The sequence below is a fragment of the Takifugu rubripes genome, chromosome 17, assembly GCF_901000725.2.
Source record: "Takifugu rubripes chromosome 17, fTakRub1.2, whole genome shotgun sequence".
Lineage (NCBI taxonomy): Eukaryota > Metazoa > Chordata > Actinopteri > Tetraodontiformes > Tetraodontidae > Takifugu > Takifugu rubripes.
The window spans coordinates 14939641-14960955 of NC_042301.1; the positions used below are offsets into that span (position 1 = coordinate 14939641).

At 42.2% G+C, this 21315-nt stretch overlaps 1 protein-coding gene across 3 annotated transcripts in view; it reads left to right on the forward strand.

Moving 5' to 3' along the window:
• The window catches only part of LOC101073851 (zeta-sarcoglycan), a 182081-nt gene that overhangs the window by 146389 nt on the left and 14377 nt on the right, over positions 1–21315 (forward strand). For all 3 annotated transcript variants that reach the window (XM_029851179.1, XM_029851180.1, XM_029851178.1), the window contains exons 5-6: positions 5977–6099; positions 7024–7096. In XM_029851179.1, the coding sequence (XP_029707039.1) occupies positions 5977–6099; positions 7024–7096 (196 nt within the window). The remainder of the gene's footprint in view (positions 1–5976; positions 6100–7023; positions 7097–21315) is intronic.

Consider the following 21315-nt stretch of genomic DNA (forward strand, 5'->3'; position numbering starts at 1 on the left):
AACAATAAAAAGTATGTTTTTGTCTGTTTTAAAATGAAAAAATATTCATTTTTAATAATATAAAGAGCTTATTTGTCAAGGATTATAAAACTGTACCACTATTTAGATGATAGTTTAGATAGAATTTGTTGCTAAACAGTTACTAAGACATCATTGCATCTTTATCATTAGTGTTGCTATGTTATTATTTATAATTTAATTTTATTGTAGTGGTTTCTAGGTCTAATAATATGCCATCTAAATACAAAGTGTTGTTACAGTTTCCATGTTTGTAATGTTAATGTTAATCTCCTCCATTCATTATGGAAGCACCTCGACTAATGTATGGCTCCATCTTGTTATGGACAGAAGGAAGCACGTTCCCACTCATGACTGCAGAGAGGACTGTTCCTAGCCATGGGCTAATTTTGGCCTTGGCAGCCTGAAGGAGTTCGAGACTCTAATAACGAGACGTAACAAGACATAAAACCCTGAGAACAATGTTGCTCGCTGAGGTCGCTCAATTGAGAGCGCCGCTGCCTCCTGCTATAACAAAGACTTATGTGGGTTTATGACTGCAATGTTTGCGGGATAATAGCAGCACACTACTGTAGCGCAGGAATGGCCATTCGCTCCGTCACCATGCTCATTGCAGGAGAAATCACCCTGCCATAACACCGATCACCACGCGTTGATTTGCGACCATCTAATTAAACCTGTGGACTTCCCGACGGCACTGCAGAGAACGAACCGGCCGCGTTTCTGACTTCTGATTAAAGGTGTCCAGCTTAATAACTTTTAAACTTTTAAAGAACTTTTTGCTCATGGAAACTGAACGGAGTTTTCTTTGGGAACCCTAATGAATAACATTTTCTTTTTCAGTTTGGGCAGCATGAATAATGCAGAGTGCAGCAAGGTCAGAGAAATGACTCGGTATTCCTTCAGGCATTTTTGGAAAGTGAACATTTAGACTTGCATTTAAAGTAAAAGGATGGGATGCCCAGATTCCCCTAAACCTGCACCTATGCTTGAAAACCACAACCCCACCGTTAGCAACTGTTACCACCCTGAGTTAACACTTTAGCCACAAAAGTCCAGGTAGCAATATGCTAAATAAATGGAAAGTGTCAAATAAATCTATTGATGAAGCCAAGTCCCTCTAAGCTTTGCAAAAAAAAAAAAAAACAGAACAACAAAACAGTCAATGTTATCATCTTAAAGCTGAACTTGGCAGTTGGCTTTTATTACAAATATAAAAGGTCAGTTATTAAATGTCTCAGTTAAGCCTCACTAACTTGTATTTAAATGCAAGATTATTATCTCTTGGCAGCTTGCTTTGCCATGACTTCAGGATATTAATGTAATTATGTTCATGGGAGCATGTAAGTCACTGGAAAGCCATAAAGATGAGATTAACCCAAGGCCAAAACTTCTACAACTTTCCCAACAAAGCAACAGCCCCTTAATGTCGACCGTGCACGTGCTCGTGGAGATAAACACCTTTTGGTAAGTTATTTTACCTGAAGGGATTGCTCGGTGGTCCGGATGGTTGCGTGCCACCCAACCTGCGCTGGTTTTGTCATCTGCACATTTAATCATCCATCCTCATCTTTCAGCTTTGGCCTCAGAGATCGGCTTGATTAACCTCAGCGGCAACCAGCACTCATTTATCTTTCCCCACGTCTCTTCCTTGTCACCTTTATGATATTAATGGCTGTAATCAACTCTAAATAAGTAATTTGTCTCCCTGGGTGGGGAGCCGAAACTCCCACCTGTGGTCAGTTCAAAAGTTGGATTGAAGATAAAAGCAACCACCTTTGCAGGACAGTTATTTCCCCTACTTTTATGTGATTTTTCCATTTCCATCAGTCATTCTTTTCTTCTGTGGAGACATTAAAGAGATCAAAGGTGTGCAGCGCCGTGAACAGGGACTCCTTCTCTTTGATGGGTACAGATGCAACAATTTGGTGACCTGCTCATTTCCTGCTGTTGCATCATGGCCATGTTTTACACTCTTTAATCTGAAAGGGGGGGGGGGGGGGGTCATGCATGCTTCCACATTTATTCACCTTCCTTTACATTTAATCTTATGCTGTGATGACTTCTAAGACTTGATGTAATAATGTACAAACAAAGACAATGACTCCAACAGTTGATCCAACTTTTATCGGATTCAGTTCCACAAATAAAGTGGCCTAAACACTGTAAAAAATAATTTAACCTGGTCACTTGACCCCCCCCCAAAAAAAGAGTTAGAGTTAAGCCCTTTTTGCCTCCAGTGTGATCGTTGCCCCGTCACCTGAATCAGATTCTTTCCCACCCGGATCTGATATTTCATGATTGAACAGGAAAAAGTCACTCTCACGTGCGGATCAGGAATCGGATACGGATCCGACTGTCAGTGCGTCTTTCTCCACTGTGCAAAAACTTTTAACTCTCAACTCACTCAACTGGCATCCATTTCTTTACATTTTCACTGTGCTGCCGCAGAGGTCATGTGATCCTTCTGCACAGGCTGGTCACACCTTAAACCTTTCACACTACAGGCTGTTACAGGTCACATTTTTTTAACAATATTGTGCCAAATTCGAAGCAGACAAACAGAAATTGTTACTACTACACAGCAAATGTTGCTGATCCTGCATTTGTGTGACGGTGTGGAACTGCAACCGAATTATGAGAACCAGGATGCGTCTTAACTGCAAAATAAAGAAAGGAAAACATTACGACATGTGTTTCTACAAGTATTGCATAATGCTGTTCACATAAATCCCCCTTTACAACGATGTCCCCCTTTGCTAAAGATGCAGATGAGTCCCCGGGGCATCTGAATATTCATTGAATTTGAGGTTCTAGACAACGAGGGGAGTGGACAAGCATATCAGTCTGACTCACTCCAGAGGATGTTTGTCTTAATCCACTGATAAACCCGGCATGTTTGAATAGCTCATCATAAAGTTTGGACAGTAAATGCTTGCTCAATTTGGAATGATCCCACCGACGCAGGAAGTTCAGATATTCACGCCTTTTAAGAAGGAAGCAAGACAAATAAGTAGTGTTTTATGTTGTAAAACATTGTTCTGCTGAATCATGACCGTCCGTCCATCCATCCGTCCGTCCATCCATCCATCCATCCATCCATCCATCCATCCATCCATCCATCCATCCATCCATCCATCCATCCATCACCTTATTATTCACACTTTCCCTATGCTGCTGTCAAGGTGTTGGGGTGGGGTGAGGGGGGTGGGGGTCGAGTCCCTACCAGTCACTGGGTGAGATGTAGGAAACCAGTCAGGAGATGTGACCACTCTATCACAAGACACACACATGCTAACACACACAGTGGGATGAATTGGTCTCCATGGAATTGGTTAAATGGTGGTTTCATACCTGAACCCTGTGGCAGGCAGAGTGCTTCTTTCTTTTTTTTTTAAAAAACTTCCAAAATAAAAGGGTTTACTTTGAGTAAATATGGGCCTCTTCCCCTTTAGAAAACATGGGACTGGGCAAAGTAGCAGTGTGTCTGATCAGCAGAGGCTCCATTTGTTCCCTCATAGTTTAGTTGTGTACTGTCAGGATCAGGGCCCTGGAGAGCTCCGTGGCTATAAACCCTGTTAAAACTATTAAATTGCTTGACAGGTATTTTTTCACACTGAGTTGCTGAGTTTCTCACTGGCAGACTAAATCACATCAGTATGTTTACTCCTCCCCTTTAAATTCAGGGATGTAAATTACAGTCAGATTTTGTCATTTTTGTGCAATTTACAGTTGAAATGTGCAAAGATCTTTTCAATCTCAGCATTTTTTCTGCTTCCTTCGAATCAGAGTTAACGTGGTCTTTTCTTCAAAAGGTGCAAAACATCTTCAAACATTTAGTCTAAGTTCTTCCCATTTTATGAATCGTCCCTGGATGAAGATCATTTTATGCCCTTCAATTATTACAATGTGATAAAAGATTTAGCCAAAGGTCACAACCAGCCAAGCATTAAAAGCAATCGGGGAAGTCTTAAAAACAATCATAAAATACCCATTTACGCTGTACAAGGACACTCAACTATCAATGTTTCGACCTTGTGCTTTCGTTAATAGCCTTAGTGCAACATGTAGCATATTGTTCAGACTCTTAGCTAAAGAGGAAATAGTATATCTTTAGTTAAATATACAGAAGATTGCATTCCAGTGCTTACTGAATAGTAAACAGTGTCATTTTTTTTTACATATTCTATCCATGGGAATAGATTCTAAGTCTTAAATTTAAATAAATTACCAATCGCCTAACAAACCCATGAGATACAAGACATTTTCTCTGTGTCTCTGTTTCCTCTAAATGTTAAGAGGAATCAGTAGGCGGGAATGTGTGTGTCTCTGTCTGCTGATGGCAGTTTTGTAAAAGATAGGAAAGCTTGAAATCAACACATGAATGAGGACCTGCCAGGAAAAGGCAACTTTGTGATGCAGGCATACATATTGTGATGAATTTAGTGCCCGCCTCTGACAACTGAGCCACTCGAGCACATGCAGTTCATGACCCCATTACTTTTTTTAGCTGGTGCTCATCCTCAACCCTGAAGACTGTTTTATCACCAACGCAGCCGGAAGTACTGCTACAGATGAGAGAGAGAGCCTATTGAGAAGGGTTTTTTTTCTTTCCACAAACTGAACATTATGTCGAGCCAGAGGAGCACAGCACAGTAACTTTGATCCTATCACTTGAGAAAAAATTAGCCTGAAAGCAAAATTAGCCACCTGTAGTGTGCTAGCATGGTGAACCAATATACTCCAATACTGGCCCATTTGACAGAAAACAACATTTTGCTAAAAGTTATGTATATTTAAACTTTAAATAACATGAAGTAAGATTTTATTTCCATCATGCTGAGAGGCAATGCACACAAGTGATGGCTGAATGAGAAGGAAAGATAGACAGGATAAAGACTTAGAGGGATGAGAGAAAGAACTTAATCCGTGATTGATGGACGTTAATAAAGTCTGACTGTTACTGACAGGCAGTCTGAGATTATAATTGACACTTTTAATGGAAGCCCAGACTGCAAAGGAAAGAGAAGCTTTTCTTTAGACCCAGCAGGGCCTAAAGTAACACCAGAGCTTAACCACGGTCACAGAAGGAAGGCGAAGGTCGAATGGACAAATTGAAGTAAAGGTAAACTGTGTGTTGGAGATGTGTCAGCCTTGTCATTACACTGATCAACGTTTCCTTTATTTTCATTATCTTTGAGAAAACACTATCACTCAATCTAGCGCAGCTCCCCAGCAATTTGTAACAATGTCAACCTTCTGACAGCCTCAGCAGTCACCAGTGATTAATGTGAGATGCTTAAATACAGTTTGCTTGTTATATACATAGTATAGTCGTAGATACCATCAGTAAAAGCCTCAAAAAGGTGAAGCTAAATAAAGGAAAGGAACTCGCAGCTCTTGCAAGTTTTTTTTGCTGTTTCTTAAAAGAATTATGGTTGAATGGCTCCATTGGTAGAGGAGCTGCTTTGTGATATATTACAATTAAAGCTGTCCTATGAGTTAGACTCCCAATACAGCAGAGAGCCAGAGATGGGCTTACACAGTTGATTTCCACCCAATCGATTCAGCTGTTGCACTTTGTCAGGAGTAAATATTGTGCTGTAATACGTAAGCTGAGCTATATGTGTGTTTTGAGATTGTTTGGTGTCCAATTTCAGCCAGAGCAGTCAAAGAGAACTACCGGTATTAAAATTCTTAAACTGCCCCAAAGCATTAGCCTACAGCCTTCTTTCCCTTGTGATTTTCTCATTAATAAATTCAACTCATGAAGTACCTCCCCACCCATCCATCCATCCATCCATCATCCATCCATCCATCCATCCACCCACCCATCCACCTATCCATCCATCCATCCATCCATCCATCCATCCATCCATCCATCCATCCATCCATCTACTGTTCATATGGTGACACACATCTATTTTCTCTCTGTGTGTGTCTGTGTCTCTCTCTCAGGTTCAGAGATGGTGGAGGCCCAGTGTCAGAGGTTCGAGGTCCGGAGCACAGACGGGAAACGAGTTCTGTTTGCTGCAGATGAGGAGGAGATCAGCATCGGCACAGAGAAACTCAGAGTCACAGGTAGGGGTGAGCACCAGAAACACCCGAATCAGACTTTCAGATCTCAGTCCAGGTGAAAGGAGCAAAGTCTGGATCAAAAGCCTGACCTCCTGTTCCTGACTTGTCCACTACTTGTGCTTCCTTCTGTTGGGATGTATGACGAGGTTTTACAAACGGGCCTATGAAGCGCTGTTCACAGTTACAGTCTTCAGTGTGCCCGTCTTGTAAACGCGCCCTTTACGAGTCGGCTAATATAACCCCGGTGCCGTTGCAGCATCTGAGGTGTAACTAATGGAATCCGGTTTTATGGGGATTGTGTATCTTGACAAGCACAACACAACAAGCTCATAAACATTTATGTGCATTCACAGACCATTCAGGAAAGTAACTGAGGATGCTGTAAATGTACTGCAGGAGTGATTAAAAAAGAATCGGGCAGTGGCGAAAGACTGACCTGTGATGAGACTCTGGTGTTGTCAAAGATGGCGCTGCATAGGGAATGTTTTTGTGTCTCACCAGTGTTCAGGTTTAGGTTAATGTCACCTAAACATTGAAAATGAGAACTCCGAGGCCTCTTTCAGCAGGAGGATGCACCCTACCAGAAAGGCAAAAGAGTTCAGGAATGGTTTGAGGAGTACAATAATTGACTTGGCCTTCCAAAGTCTCGAGATCTTAATCCAATCAGGCCTCTGTGAATGCGCTGGACAAACATTGTGATTCTAAATACAGCAGCACACCTTCAGGGGTCTTGCAGAGGCCCTACCTCAGTGAGTCGGGGTTGTTTTGGCATCAAAAGGTGGAGCAACGCAGTATTGGGCAGGTGTTGTTATGTGTACATTGGCGTATGAAAGATGTGAACATTGTGGCCTGTGCTGCCTCAGCTGCTGCTGCAGAGGTGTGATGTGATGTTGTTTTTCATAAAATATGTGTTTTCTCTCTATGCAGGGGAGGAAGGTGTCGTTTTCAGCCATTCTGTGGAGACTTCACACGTGAGAGCAGAACCTTTCCAGGACCTAAAGTGAGTATGTGTGTGTGTGTGTGTGTGTGCGTGTGAGAGGGAGAGAGAGTTGGAGCATTTTAGCAGTTTCCTGTTAATTATTGAGTTGCGTTATAATATTGATGAATTGTGTCTTCTTTTGAACAATTGCTCTCACAACAATACCACAAATAACAACCGGGAAAAGTATGTAAGGATTTCAAGGTGTGAAGGTGAATAATCGGCCGTTCCTCCAGTACACAGTTTTCTCTTAATTAGCTCCCTCCAGGAGGAGCTGGGTCGTTGATTGGCAGTCTGACAGCACTAACAAAGGGAGCGTAATCCCCCATGTGTGTCAAGGGTCACACTTTTTACAAGTGGACCTTTGCATTGAGTCACCTGTGTCAGTCCGTGAAAGCTACCTGGCTCAGCTTGTTCCCTTTATAATCGGTGCACAGGAGAGGAAGTGAGTTGGTTGTTCAGACGTCATGATAAAGTCCCTTCCTCATCCTGTTATTATTAGCTGACGTGGAGCTACTGTTGATGGACAAAAGGGGAGGGAAAGTGTGGTAAATTTCTTCTGGTGATAGTTCAGATGTGCTGATGAAAAAGGAATCTTCGTAGACACTGACTTGGTTATGCTAGATGTTTATTGGAGAGAACAGTCAGGCATCAATTGGACACTGCAGCTTGTCTGAAGGAGGTTTCATGGTCCTGATGGTGAAGATCTCCGAAGTGCTTTGTTCGGTAGACCCTTATATATGGTCAAGTAAGCACATTCCTTTCTTGTGACCTCGTGACACAATATAACCAATCATATGGTATAGAGTCCAGTCTGTTAGACGAGAACCCAAGAACCTGTGGACCCCTGTACTCCTTCACAGCAATTTCCCATAGGGGGGAAAACAAGACATTAAATCAGGTGACAGGACACAGATGGAACATATTTGAGATGGTGCCAAAGTGTCTGAAAAACAAGTTAAGATCTTACAGAGGTAAAGGCCTGCTGAGGATCAATACACAGGCTTCAGAAACTACGGAAAGAAAAATCAGATCTGAATGATGAGAATGCTGTGGAGGTAGAGGAGACTGAAGAGCGAACCGAGGTGAAGTTCAAGATGTGATGAAAGAGTAGACGGGCTGGCTGACGGGCTCTGTACACGGTGATGGCAGGAAAAGATAATGGAATGGACTGAGGGAGGAGAAGTGGGCCTGGAGAGTGGCTGTTCAAGAGTACAATCAGGAGATGACATGACAAAAGATCAGAGTGCAGGGGAGGGTGACGGGGGGAAAGGTTCAGGTAGACAGGAGCTTCACGTAAGCTTAGGGCTGAGATGATCGAATCAAACAGACCACAGAACAGCAGACAATTACAATGAGTGTTCAGATGCACGACTATTACCACAAATTAGACTTTACCTGCTCCAAATTCTTGTTAGTACTGTTTGTAATGCTTTGTTATCAACGATGGAGAGACCACCAGTGGTGTTATGTCACTGTGACGCAGACGCCAGATCAGCAGGAAGTCTGCATATGTTAGTCAACTGAAAACCAACGGATGTATGGTTGGAGAAGGAGAAGCAGTGATACTACTTCCTTTACATTAACATCAAGTAGATCCAGCTCTTCGTAGGGAGCCTAGAGCAACACTCTTATCTGGTGTTTGTGCGCCACACTCGTGCCGAGTCCGTCCGTCATCTTGCTCAAATCTTCTCATTCCCCTCTCATGGTTGCTGGCTCAGCAGGTTCATTTTCCCCTTTTTAAGCTCGCTTTTTGGCTCCAGCCTTGCAAACTGATGTGTCCTTCCCAGCATCACCTCCACTGACATATCATGATTAACGTCAGCAGCTTAAAGTGGATCTTCTCTTCTCTCTACTGGCGCTTTTCAGACCCGCCCCGCAGACTTCTCTTATTATTATTTAGTAGTTGCAGGAGCTTAAGGACATACTTAATCTGTTTTGCTGGCCAAATTTTCTTGCATTCTGACACAATGGGATCTTCAGAAGTCCATAAGGGATTTCCATGAAATATCACACTATCTTTAACTTTTTTTAAATGAAATTCTCCATATCGGTCCACTTACGGTATAAGTTTTCATTTCTTTTTTAAATGTCAAAGCATTAAAAGCAAGATGACTACCAAAACAGTACTCTTTCTTTTGGGACCTTCCAATACTTTCCTTTTCTAAGCCTGTTTTTTAAACTCTAATCTTGTCATAAAAAGAAGCACATTATAGGACGGAAAGAAAATATATATATAAGGAAAGAAAATGGGACATGTAATGAGTGGACTGAAGTCTATTTCAAACTAATGAGATATTTTATCACCAACTGCTGTGGGGAAAAAAGAGAAACTTCATTTTACATGACAAAGTACAGGTTAAGAAAGCCTTAATGTAAAAGACCGAGGTCACATGATGTAGTTACTGAATAAATAACCTCTTTATTTTTACTCTTACAGACTCTGGGGCTTTTTCTGGGGAAAAACAAACTTAATGGAAAGTAGAGCATGACCATAGTGCTGGGCTAGTTGTAAAATTCATTAGCAGCAACTATCGACATACATGTGGATATTTGCACTCCTTTGATGGCGTCGCTACAAGAGTTAAACTTGCATACAAGGACCAGAGTCGGCTCCATCAATTTTACTTGAAATGCTAAAGCTGCTGAAGGGTATTCTCACTATAAGGAACTACAAAACAAAGCACTCAGGAAGCTCAGACCTCCACCTAGCAGGCGCCCCACATATTGCGACTTGCACCCAAAAGTAATTCTCCAGTTTCTTGGACTCCCCTCCATGAGTTCATCCACCGTATATTGCTCATCTTGTAGAGACTATGATCCTAGTTAGAAAATCAAGGCACTTGGATTTGAGTTTTCTTCCTTTATTAAAGATTGTTCAACTTATCAACTACTTTACAGGTTAACCAGTATGTTAACTCACATGGTACAGAGGTAGCAATAGAACTAAATGACATAGTACGTGACATAGTATGTATGTCACGGAAACTTGGCTAAACAGTGGCATACCGGACACAGCCATCGGGCTAACCGGGCGCTCCACACATCGGGCAGACAGAACAGCTGACGACTCCGGTAAGACCAGAGGTGGGGGGCTATGCATCTACATCAACAAGACCTGGTGCACCGACTCCGCTACTCTGAGGAGACACTGCTCAGCCAACGTGGAGTTTTTAATGGTTAAATGTAGACCGTTTTATCTGCCTCGGGAATTCACATCCGTCATCATAACAGCAGCTTACATTCCCCCGGATGCTAATGCCACTCTTGCGATGAATGAACTTCATGCGGCTATTAGCCAACAACAGTCCGCCCACCCGGAGGCTGCATTTATTGTTGCGGGTGACTTCAATCATTCAAACTTAAAAACTGTTCTTCCAAAATTCCACCAACATGTTTCCTGCAATACAAGAGGAAACAAAACTCTGGACCATGTCTACACAAACATGGCTGGTGCCTATACGGCAACACCCCTCCCCCACCTAGGACAATCAGACCACCTTTCTTTGTTCCTCACCCCCAAGTACTCACCCCTCATCAACCGCGTCAGGCCATCAATGAAGACCATCAAGGTGTGGCCGGCGGGAGCAGACTCCGTACTCCAGGACAGGTTTCAACACACGGACTGGAGTATGTTTACGCCCCAGGGCAGCTGTGGCTCACACACACACACCGACATTGACAATTTCACCTCCACTGTTCTGGACCACATCACCACCACCATCGACAGCATAACCACCACAAAGCGGATCACCACATACCCCAATCAGAAGCCATGGATGAACAAGGAGGTGCGGCTCCTGCTGAAGGTGCGCAACACCGCCTTCAGATCAGGAGAAGCCCAGGCCTACAGCACAGCCAGGGCTAACCTGAGGAGGGGCATCAAAAAGGCCAAGCACACCTACAAACGCAAGATTGAGGGTCACTTTTCCAGCTCTGACCCCAGGCGTATGTGGCAAGGCATCCAGGCCATCACCGACTACAAACCCAACAACTCCAGCCCCACAGTCATGGACACCACCTTCCTGAACGAGCTTAATACCTTCTATGCTCGCTTCGAAAAGGACGACAAGGACACTGCCACTAGGACCCCTCTCCCAGCAGACCACCAACCCATCACACTATCATCTACCGCCGTCTACACAGCCCTCAGCCGGATCAATCCACGCAAGGCTGCTGGTCCTGATGGCATCCCTGGACGTGTGCTCAGGGCATGCGCAGAACAGCTCGCCGGGATTTTTACGGACATCTTCAATCTGTCCCTCGCCCACGCAGTGGTCCCGTCTTGCTTCAAGGCCACAACTATCGTCCCAGTTCCGAAGCATTCCAGACCAACCTGCCTCAATGACTACCGCCCGGTAGCACTCACCCCCATCATTATGAAGTGCTTCGAGCGACTGGTCCTGGCTCACCTGAAGGACTGCCTCCCAACCACACTCGATCCACACCAGTTTGCCTACCGCAGCAACAGGAGCATAGATGATGCAGTCTCCATAGCACTGCACTCTGTGCTCACACACCTGGACAACACGAACACTTATGCACGATTGCTGTTTGCTGACTTCAGCTCAGCTTTCAACACCGTCGTCCCCTCCAAGCTGATCACCAAACTTGGAGACCTGGGCATCAACCCCTCCCTCTGCAACTGGACTCTGGACTTCCTGACCGACAGACCACAGCGTGTTAGGTCAGGTCACAGCTGCTCCACCACCATCACACTCAGCACCGGTGTGCCACAAGGCTGTGTGCTGAGCCCGTTCCTCTACTCTCTATTCACCCACGACTGCAGACCTGTACATGGATCCAACTCCATCATCAAGTTTGCAGACGACACAACGGTGATCGGTCTCATCAGCAACAACGACGAGACAGCCTACAGAGAGGAGGTAGAGCGCCTGACCACATGGTGCGCTAACAATAACTTGGTCCTCAACACCAGCAAGACCAAGGAGCTCATCGTGGACTTCAGGAAAGCAAGAGGAGGCACACAGGACCCCATCCACATCAACGGGATGGCCGTCGAGCGTGTCTCCAGCTTCAAGTTCCTGGGGACCCACATCTCAGAGGACCTGTCCTGGACCACAAACACCTCCAGCATCATCAAGAAGGCTCACCAGCGCCTCTTCTTCCTGAGGACACTGAGGAAGAACCAGCTATCCTCGGCTGTCCTGGTGAACTTCTATCGCTGTGCGATAGAAAGCATCCTGACCAACTGCGTGTCAGTCTGGTATGGAAGCTGCACTATCGCTGAGCACAAGGCCTTGCAGAGGGTGGTGAAAACTGCCCAACGCATCACAAGGACTACACTCCCTGCCATCGGAGATGTCCAGAGGAAGCGCTGCCTGCATCGAGCACGCAGCATACTCAAGGACTCCTCCCACCCCGCCCACAGACTATTTTCCCTCCTGCCCTCTGGGAGGCGCTACAGAACCCTCAGGACTCGGACCAGTAGACTGAGGAACAGCTTCTTCCCCAGAGCGGTGTCCCTGTTGAACTCCTGCTGACCCTTACACACTCCACACCTCACTACACTACAGCAGTTTACACAACAACTCACTAGCTTAGTAACCAATGTAGCTACTGTTTAAACCTGTCCTGCGCACTCATGCACTTTATCATCTGTATCTGTATACACGTAATTTATAATTTGCACATCTCCTCTATCTTATGTAAATAGCTAAATAGCTCCTGCACTTATAGTCCACGGCATTTAATGTAAACACCATCTGTAAAATATGTTTATAGCACAACCCGGTAAACAATTGTAAAATAACCGCCATACTGTATTTATTAAGTTATTATCCTCACTTGCTGCTTCTTTTGCACTTCTGGTTAGATGCTAAACTGCATTTTGTTGCTCTGTACCTGTACATGTGCAATAACAATAAAGTTGAATCTAATCTAATCTAATCTAATCATAGTAGGTGCTTTGTGATCAATAGCCCATTGGCTTTGATCTTTGGTCATCCCTCTGGAATCCAAAACACCATTTGCTGAGATTTTTCTTGGCCCATTATTATTGACTGCAAAGTTTACCAAACCCCATTCATATATTTTTGACTTATTTTGCTAAGAGCCAAGCACACAAATTCTGGCTGTCATATAAGCTCCTTGGCGGAGGTAATGATAATACAAGAACAATGAAGGCAAAATTAGTTATTTCATTGTAATGGAGAAAAAGTTAGGCCAGCCTTGATTTGCAGGGTGTCATGTCCAGTAATTTTGCTGCTGTCTAAAAATAGTCATTGAATTTTCCTCAAACCACTATATACCGTCTTTTTTCCCCCATAAGAGAACAAAAATGAAAATCTTGTGTGTGACTGCTCGCAATTCTGAAAGAGGCCTGATTTGGATGGCAGAAGCCCGAAGCTTAAAATTAACACTAAGTAGGATGGTTCAGTACAGCAATAAAACACTTAGCAATTGGCTTCCAGAGAACACTCCAAGAACACCATGCAAAAGATTATTTTAAAGCTTCCAGTCTTTTTAAGCCACAGTCGCACTCTTTTCAAACAGCTTTTTCCACTTTAATGTGGCCCCAAGAGGCACTCGGAACACAAAAAAGAACACCTCACCTGGCAACTTCTCACTGTGCCTGAGATAGACATTTGAGAATCAGACTCCCTGTTATTCCAAAAAGAATGGCTGAGATTGACAGCAAAAAGGCAGAAAGCCACAAAAACTGAAGATGAAGGTAGGTAACGTTGCCCTGGGGTCTAATTTCCTTGTTTTAAAAGGTTAAACATTTTAGTAATACTGTTGATGTTGACTCTTGAAAGTGGTTGGAAAAAGAGAAGATGATGTTAACATATGTTAGCTCATGTGTGAGTCCTTGTACTTTCCTCCTGTTGAGTACCACAATAGATAATCATTCTACTGGCAAAGTGAGGACCATTTTGTGAAGTGAGGACATTTTGGCTGGTTTCCACAGTTGTTAGAATTTATTTTTGGTTAGGGTAAAGTTCATGGTTAGGGGGTTAGTTGGGATGATTAAGGCATAGGGCTAGGTAATGGATAATAGGTACATTTCCTCTGCAGGAGTCTCTAGTAAATACTGGGGCAGGGTCTTCACAGGAACCATTCCTTTTACTTGGCCCTCTGAATGAGTGTCTCCACTATGTGAGTTTTGATCACATGTAATCTTTACATGACAGATTTGACCGTGGCATCACAGGGGGAGCCTTCAAAAGCAAGAAAATAACAAAGAAAATAACAGGGAAGGAGGTAAACATGAAAAGAGCTGAGGCAGTGTAATGTTCTGAGAGGATATCATTTCCTACAGCTCTGTGAAGTGTGCTGATATGGAGTTTTGCCCATGTGACATTTTCTTTTAGTTCAGATCTATCACCGGAAGCTGTATCTGTATACAGATCTTTGTGTTAATGAATATTAATTAATTGTTTTTTTAATCACTGATCTAAGTGCATACCCTGGTGTAGGGACTCAGTTATGCCCAAAAAGTTTCCTGTAAATGGCCCTTCCTGGGAGGTTCTTGCAGTGGAGACGCACAAAAGCCATGGCCCAGAGAAACTACCCCCAATATCCTGCAGAAACACGTCTATTGTCTATTAAGAATACGCAAATTATAAATACAAGGATTCCTGTGTGTGCAGGATTCTAGAAGTAAAAATAGTTTGTTACTAAGAAGAGTAAAAGTGTAGTCACAGAGTGAGATGAAGCTAAGGTGATTGATGGAAGCTACAACAACAATCCGGAAGCCACCAGCACTTACGCAGCGAATGTCTTCGTCGTTTTGATGCAATTTCCATCGATGTTTTGTTCCCCAAGGTTCTCTCATCCATGCCAAATACTGTTTTGCTAAAGTGCTCTGGCACAGCTTTAAAATGAACTGCCAACCAAAGTGGCAGTTCTAATATCTCGCTTTTGATCCATCCATCTGTTCCCTGTTAACAGAATAATAACTTCTCTTAAAAGCAGGAAGAAGAAAAAGCTCAAAAGAAAAAAGGCTAATTTTCAAGAGAATGAATGACGTAAACAAGTCATGTTAGAATCATTAATAACAACCGAGGGATCAACCTTTAGGAAAAGATGTTGGGGCTGAAATGCATCTAATAGGTGACTCCATGGCACAAGGAACCAGGGTGCACTGTCACTATCTCCCTGTTTCTATCCTTTCTTTCATCTTCTCTCTCTATGGCAACATCTTCTGTATCCACAAAAAGACCTATGAGTAGGATCCCAGGAGAGCAAAACCTCCAACAGGCAAGGCTTTGGAGAAGGATTTGGTTTCCTTTTCCCTATCTCTCTTTTTATTCCCATACTGTATATTCCTCCATCCATTCACACATCCTATACTGTTAAGTTGGACTGCTGGAAAACTCCATCCCTATTGGATGGGGGGCATGGGAAAAGGTTATATGTGAAGTGTACAATACAGGAGGATTAAAACAGCGTTAGGGATAAGAGTATGTTCTGGAGACCCAAGAAAAGTTTTCTCTTTACATGAGGAAAATACACATCTTTGAAACACACAGTCTTTTTCCTGTTCCAGGTGTAGGTTCCATAGTGATGTTTGCGTTGGGGGAAGGGGCACACTCAATCAGGGCTCTCAAGCCTCCACCAGTTTAAACACAGTCGTATTTTTGAGTTGCCTTCATTTCCTTCATGTCTAGCGTCTGCCTCCTAAATATTTAAAGGTTTTATTAACCTTCTTTGTTTCTTATTTTAGTAGACTGAGTGGATCAGAGATTTAAGGACCCTTCCTCCCAAGGGTACTTCCAATTTATCCAAATTGCAGCCTATAACATTTTATGAGTATTGACTGATTGGTTGTCATTCGCCTCCTGGCCTCCTGTGTCTCTGCTCGTTCAGGCCACCACGAACAAGCTTTCCAACTTTGAGTCATTTTAAGGAAAAATACTACTTCCTGTAATAAAAGAAAATTTATAGCGCAAAAATGAGTTGCTCTGAATGTTACCGCTAAATCCTGGTTTCTCAGTTTTCTTATGCTGATCCTTGTGGGACAAAAATAAACTTTGCAGATATGATTAGATGGATTTTATGTTCATTTATAAACAGATGTGTAAAATTATATTTACCATACGTGATGTAACCAGACTCAAAACTGAGCATGCAAAACATAAAATAAAAATAGAAACAAAGGATCGAAATGGCAAAACAACCCTCTAATTACCTCTAAACCTCTGAGTAAACTCCTCTCTCCTCACAGCTGCGTTGGGATGAAAAAGCCAGGTGTGAGTCTGCGTAACTAGAGATTGGCCGAAAGCTTTTTTCGCTAAGCACCCTTTAAAGAAAAATGCTTTTTTTATTGATCAGGGTCAATTTGACAGGATAAAAAGGACTGATTGTGGTGGTTTGTGTGGCTTTTCTTATCCTTCCTCAGCCTACATGTAGCATTTTTAAAAAAAAAAAAAGGTTTTAAAGAAGGTACCCTTCCATTTTCTTTGGTCCTGAGTAGCTCTGAGCTGATATTGATCAGACACATGGTGGGAACCTCTGAGAATAAAGAGACAGAGGAGAGCTGAGCTGCATAAAAAATAAGCACACTTATGGGAACAATCCATAGCGTGTTGGACTTGCGTGTGCTTGCGAAGGGCTCCTGTTTAGTAATAACATTTGTGGCATTCTTACTGTACAATCTGTGACTCTCTCTTTATTTTTATTTTTTGCACATATAAATAAACAGCACATCTGGATATTTCACAGTCTATTGTAATGCCTTCGACTGTCAGAAACATTTCACGCACTACTGCTCTGAAATCCTTCAAGGACAAACCTGATTAGGTGCTTCTCAGACAGCAGAACATGCCAGTGGGGATCAGAATGTGTTGCATAATAAATGACATTTAGCAAATGGAAAAACAAAACAAGAAAAAAAATCACATTAACCAGAAGTGCCATCATTGAGTGAGGTTTCTTCATACTTAAAAATGGCCAGACTGGTAAAAAGATTGTTTACACGCATCATTTTATAAGCAATGGAATATTATGACAGTAAAAGAAACACTGACCGTTTGTTGTCTTTATGGTGCATCAATGTTTCCTCTTGTAGCTGTATTTTAATTACCAGCTAGCTGCTAAAGGTACCGATTGCTTTAACCCTCCAATTTGTGAGTCAAATATCCGAAAGAGAGATCATTTTATTTGACTTACACATCTTAGCATCTGTGACAACTGTGTACATTTTCTTTACATTTCTTCAATGAGAAAGGAACATTAGGATACTAAAGCCAGGCTTCTTCAGTGCGGAAGGATGTTATGAACAGTCTAGTTGACTCTTCACTAGACCTTTTGCAGAGCTAGCCTTGACCCCGATGAGCTAAAAATGAAAACATGATTGAACAAAGAAAAGAAAGCGTCCCTGCGTAAGTGTCCCCATTCTTTGCTTCATATTCCAGTTTGTTGTAGGTTGGAAGCTGAAGCTTTGATTATCTATAAAAATTGCAGTTTGCAGTCGTCTGCCGCAGCTTGTTGTGGTTTATTTTTGGGGGTTATTATTTATCAACTCCTCTTTACCTTTGGAAAGTTGGTATGGACGCTCGAGGGGAAACAGCATAAAACCAACACCCGCTAAATATTAAACAATCTCGCCATATTGATGTGCATCTGTTTTCTCTCTTTGTATGTGTGTGTGTGTGTGTGAGTGTGTGTGTTTAAGAGGACGGCTCTTTGCTCTGAAATTTTCCATGTGGGTACAATGACGAATAATATCCAATTTTGCGACAGAACCAAATGTTCAGATGTGGATAAAGACTTTCTGATTGCCTCAGGCTAGTTTAGGGAGATACCAAATTCAAAGTCGATACATTAAAAAACACAAAAACATAAAGTAAATCCACATATACACCCACATGCTGATGCAAACAAGATTATCTCTATCCATCTGTTTGTCTGTCTGTGCCTTTTTCTCTACATATCAATTTCTTTTTTTGGCTGACTTGTGTTTTAATTTGAGTTTCTTTTGTCCACTTTACATACGTAAAGAAGTCAATGAACAAAAAAAGAAAGGATAAAAAAATGACTCAACTTCAGAAATGATCAACCTGCCACCCTGTCGGAGTCATGAAGGCATGAAATTGCTTGACATTTTTCTTTTCTCCTTATGCGGGACATCATCAGCTATTTCCTCAGCAGCATTTTACAGTGAGAAGATCTCTGGAAGTGATTTAGCACAAATCTGAAGTGTTTGTCAAAGGTGGCCAACTGTGGGGGGCAGTCGAACGCCACTTGACTACACTGAGAAAGTTCAAAATGGCTTGAGTGTGTCAAGAGCCAGATCTTCTTGTACATTATATTTAGCGTGTTGAAGAACTCTCTGTGTCCTCCGGAGGGCTGTTTAGCTTTTTGAGGGTATTTCTCCTGTTTTTTTTAAATTTATTTAATGGCTTCTGTATACCGCGAACGCCACACTCCAAGCTCTCAAACCTGCCATATGTTTGCTCTTGTATCCCAGCGTTCCTTTTCAGAAAGAGTTTTAACGTTTTTTGCTGACTGACAGCAGGGGCGCTCAGGCAGGTGAAAAGGTGTTTGGCTCGAAAAGGTTAAAGGTGTGATTACCAACTCGCAAGGTGGCGATAAGTTGATGTGGCTATTAACCATTCTAAAGAGGCAAAGGGCAGGGTGAATGTCAGCCAGGTCTTCTGGGAAATATACATTAAAAAAGACCCAGTTTTGAAAAGTCTCAGCCAGATACACTGATACAGTGTTTTTTTTCTGTCCAGGCTTTTTGATTTATGACCTTTCATCAGAACATTCATGCACAAGTGATCATCATTAGCTTGTGATTGGCGTTTTCTTTTTTTAATTAAAAACAACATGCTCTGACTGTATTAAAATGCTGGTACTTTTTGGAGATCTCCTCGCAGACACAAGTGTCAAAACCAGAACTTCTTTATACAAAAATCCAAAGTTATAGAAACCAAACTGAACATCTGTTAAAGTTACACCAAAGCTAATGTACCTTCATTGACATTTGTTAATAACAAAACTACAGGAGAGTTGTAAGTCTTACTGAGCAGACAATGAAATATGTTAAGAATGTTATTTGAAATTCAAAAACCTGTTACTTTGATTTAGTTTAGTTTAGTTTCACTGCCTATTGAAAATAAGATACACTGCTCACTAGAAATATTTATGTTCCTCTTGCTTTTTTCTTTTATTTTTGCCTGCTAATATGGAAGGATATTTCTGTTTTTATCTTTTTTTCATATCCATTTGATCTCCTTTTCCTCTGTTTTCTCCGCAAAGCATTACAAGTACACTGAAAAGCCATAGTGATGTATTTCTGAGCGGCTTATCTTGTCAGGTTGGACAAGGGGCTATGGATGCTGTAAAAAGTCTTCTTGCAAGTGAAGGTCAAAGCACATCTGTAATGAACGAAAGCAGCTTTTATATTGTTATAAGGGAAAGAGAGAAATTGAACCGATTTTGTGTGTGTGTGTGTTTAAGTAGTCATGTACTCTTAATGAAAATTATTCGGAAGTGTGTATATTTTCGCCACCCACAACCATTGGACAGGTTGTTGGAATGAGGAACTTTCCTGTGCGGCGTTTGCATATATTCCCAGTATTCACATGGGTCCCCAACATTTACTCCGTGTTTGTAAAAGCTTGAAACAAACTCACTACAATTGGTATTACAACACCAATCCATCAATCCTTGATGAACAGAGATATTTACATTATTTGTAACTTGCAATAGTAACTAGGGTAGGCCCTAATACCAGCCCAAGATTGTTGTGTGCGAAATACATCTTAATTATAAAATCTAACCATGGGTGAAGAGCTAACCAATTGAATCATTATTTGTTGAACACTTGTACTCCTCTCTTTAATAAGTTTTTATATTTTAGTTCAATATATGTCCAAATTTGAGCTTCTTTAGGTAGAGACACTTTTGCTAAAGCTGTACTAATGATCGGATTTGACCATTATCCCACAGACACGTCAGAAATGATATCCACACTAATGTCGACAGTCGCCCACGGCACATCAGTAACAGAGTAATGCACAAGCAAAAAACGTTGGTAAATTGAATATAATACTTTGCCATCACGAGGAGAGCAATAAAATGCATTAGTGTTGCATTAACATTGGCTTCCAGACAGCTTTAACAAAATCTAATCAACTTGAAAGTGCTGTGAAACCTCAAGCAGTTTTTCAGCTGGTAGTCAATGACAATTTTATTTAAAAAAAAAAAAAAATCCCGTTTTTTTCTGTTAGTATCTGCAGAAAGGTACAGAGCTGCAGTTTTGATTGTGCATATTAGGACCATGGAATTAAAGAATCTGATATCAATGATCTTTTTCATTGGACATTTGTGCTCAAGCTAATCAGCCTTCCACGGATGTTCTCCTGAGTCTGCTGCTTCTGTAATGATTGCCCATTTTTAAACGAGGCGAAAATAAATGTTTTGTGTATGCGGAGGGAGGTAAAACAGAGGTGATGGCTCAGCGCGTGCACGGTCCAGAACCGTGGCGTGATGGATCGTCAGTATACATGTTTGTGTCTGCCCATCACAGCTGTTTTAAGCCTGCAGCAGCATCACTGTAATTGCCTCAACTGTCAAGTCAGCCAAAGATCTGACAACACTGTTGCAGACTGCAGCTGCAAGCGTTTCTGGTGCTCTGCAGCAAGCAAACAAAAGCTCCCGGAGAAGGATTGATAAGTTATTCTCTTCCCATTCCTTTAAAGCAGTGTTTTGTCTCTCCCTGTCATTGTCTGTCTCTTTTGACTGCCTGTCTCTCCCTTTTTCTCCGTCTTCGGCCTGTACCAGTTCAGAGATCGATATATACACGGACCCAGGTGAAGTAGCTGGATGCCCACCACTACACCGCAGAAAACCTGCCCTCACCTTTAATGAACCTCTTCACTTCTCACCACCTTCGCTACCTTTAACTTCCCGTAAAAAATAAATACACCGTCGGCCGTGATAAACAGTGGGTCTGGAAAAGCTGACAATAGAAACAGTTTCCACGGTTGGGGTTTTACAGAAAATCAAACCCATCAACACATAGTACAGACACGCGAGAAAACCAAACTCTTGTGTTAGTTCAATGACATAAAATCCACCTGGTCGTCGTAGCTCAAATAAAATCTGCTCAGAGAAGTCCGAATGTAGCTGGACTTACACCCCCAGATAGCTCAATAATGAGTCAATAGAGCATGTGGATGGTGAGCGAGCATATGTGTTAGATTTAGGGTTAGGTTAGATCAGGGTTCATCTTAAGGTTTAGAGTTTTGCTAGGGTTGGGGAGTTAG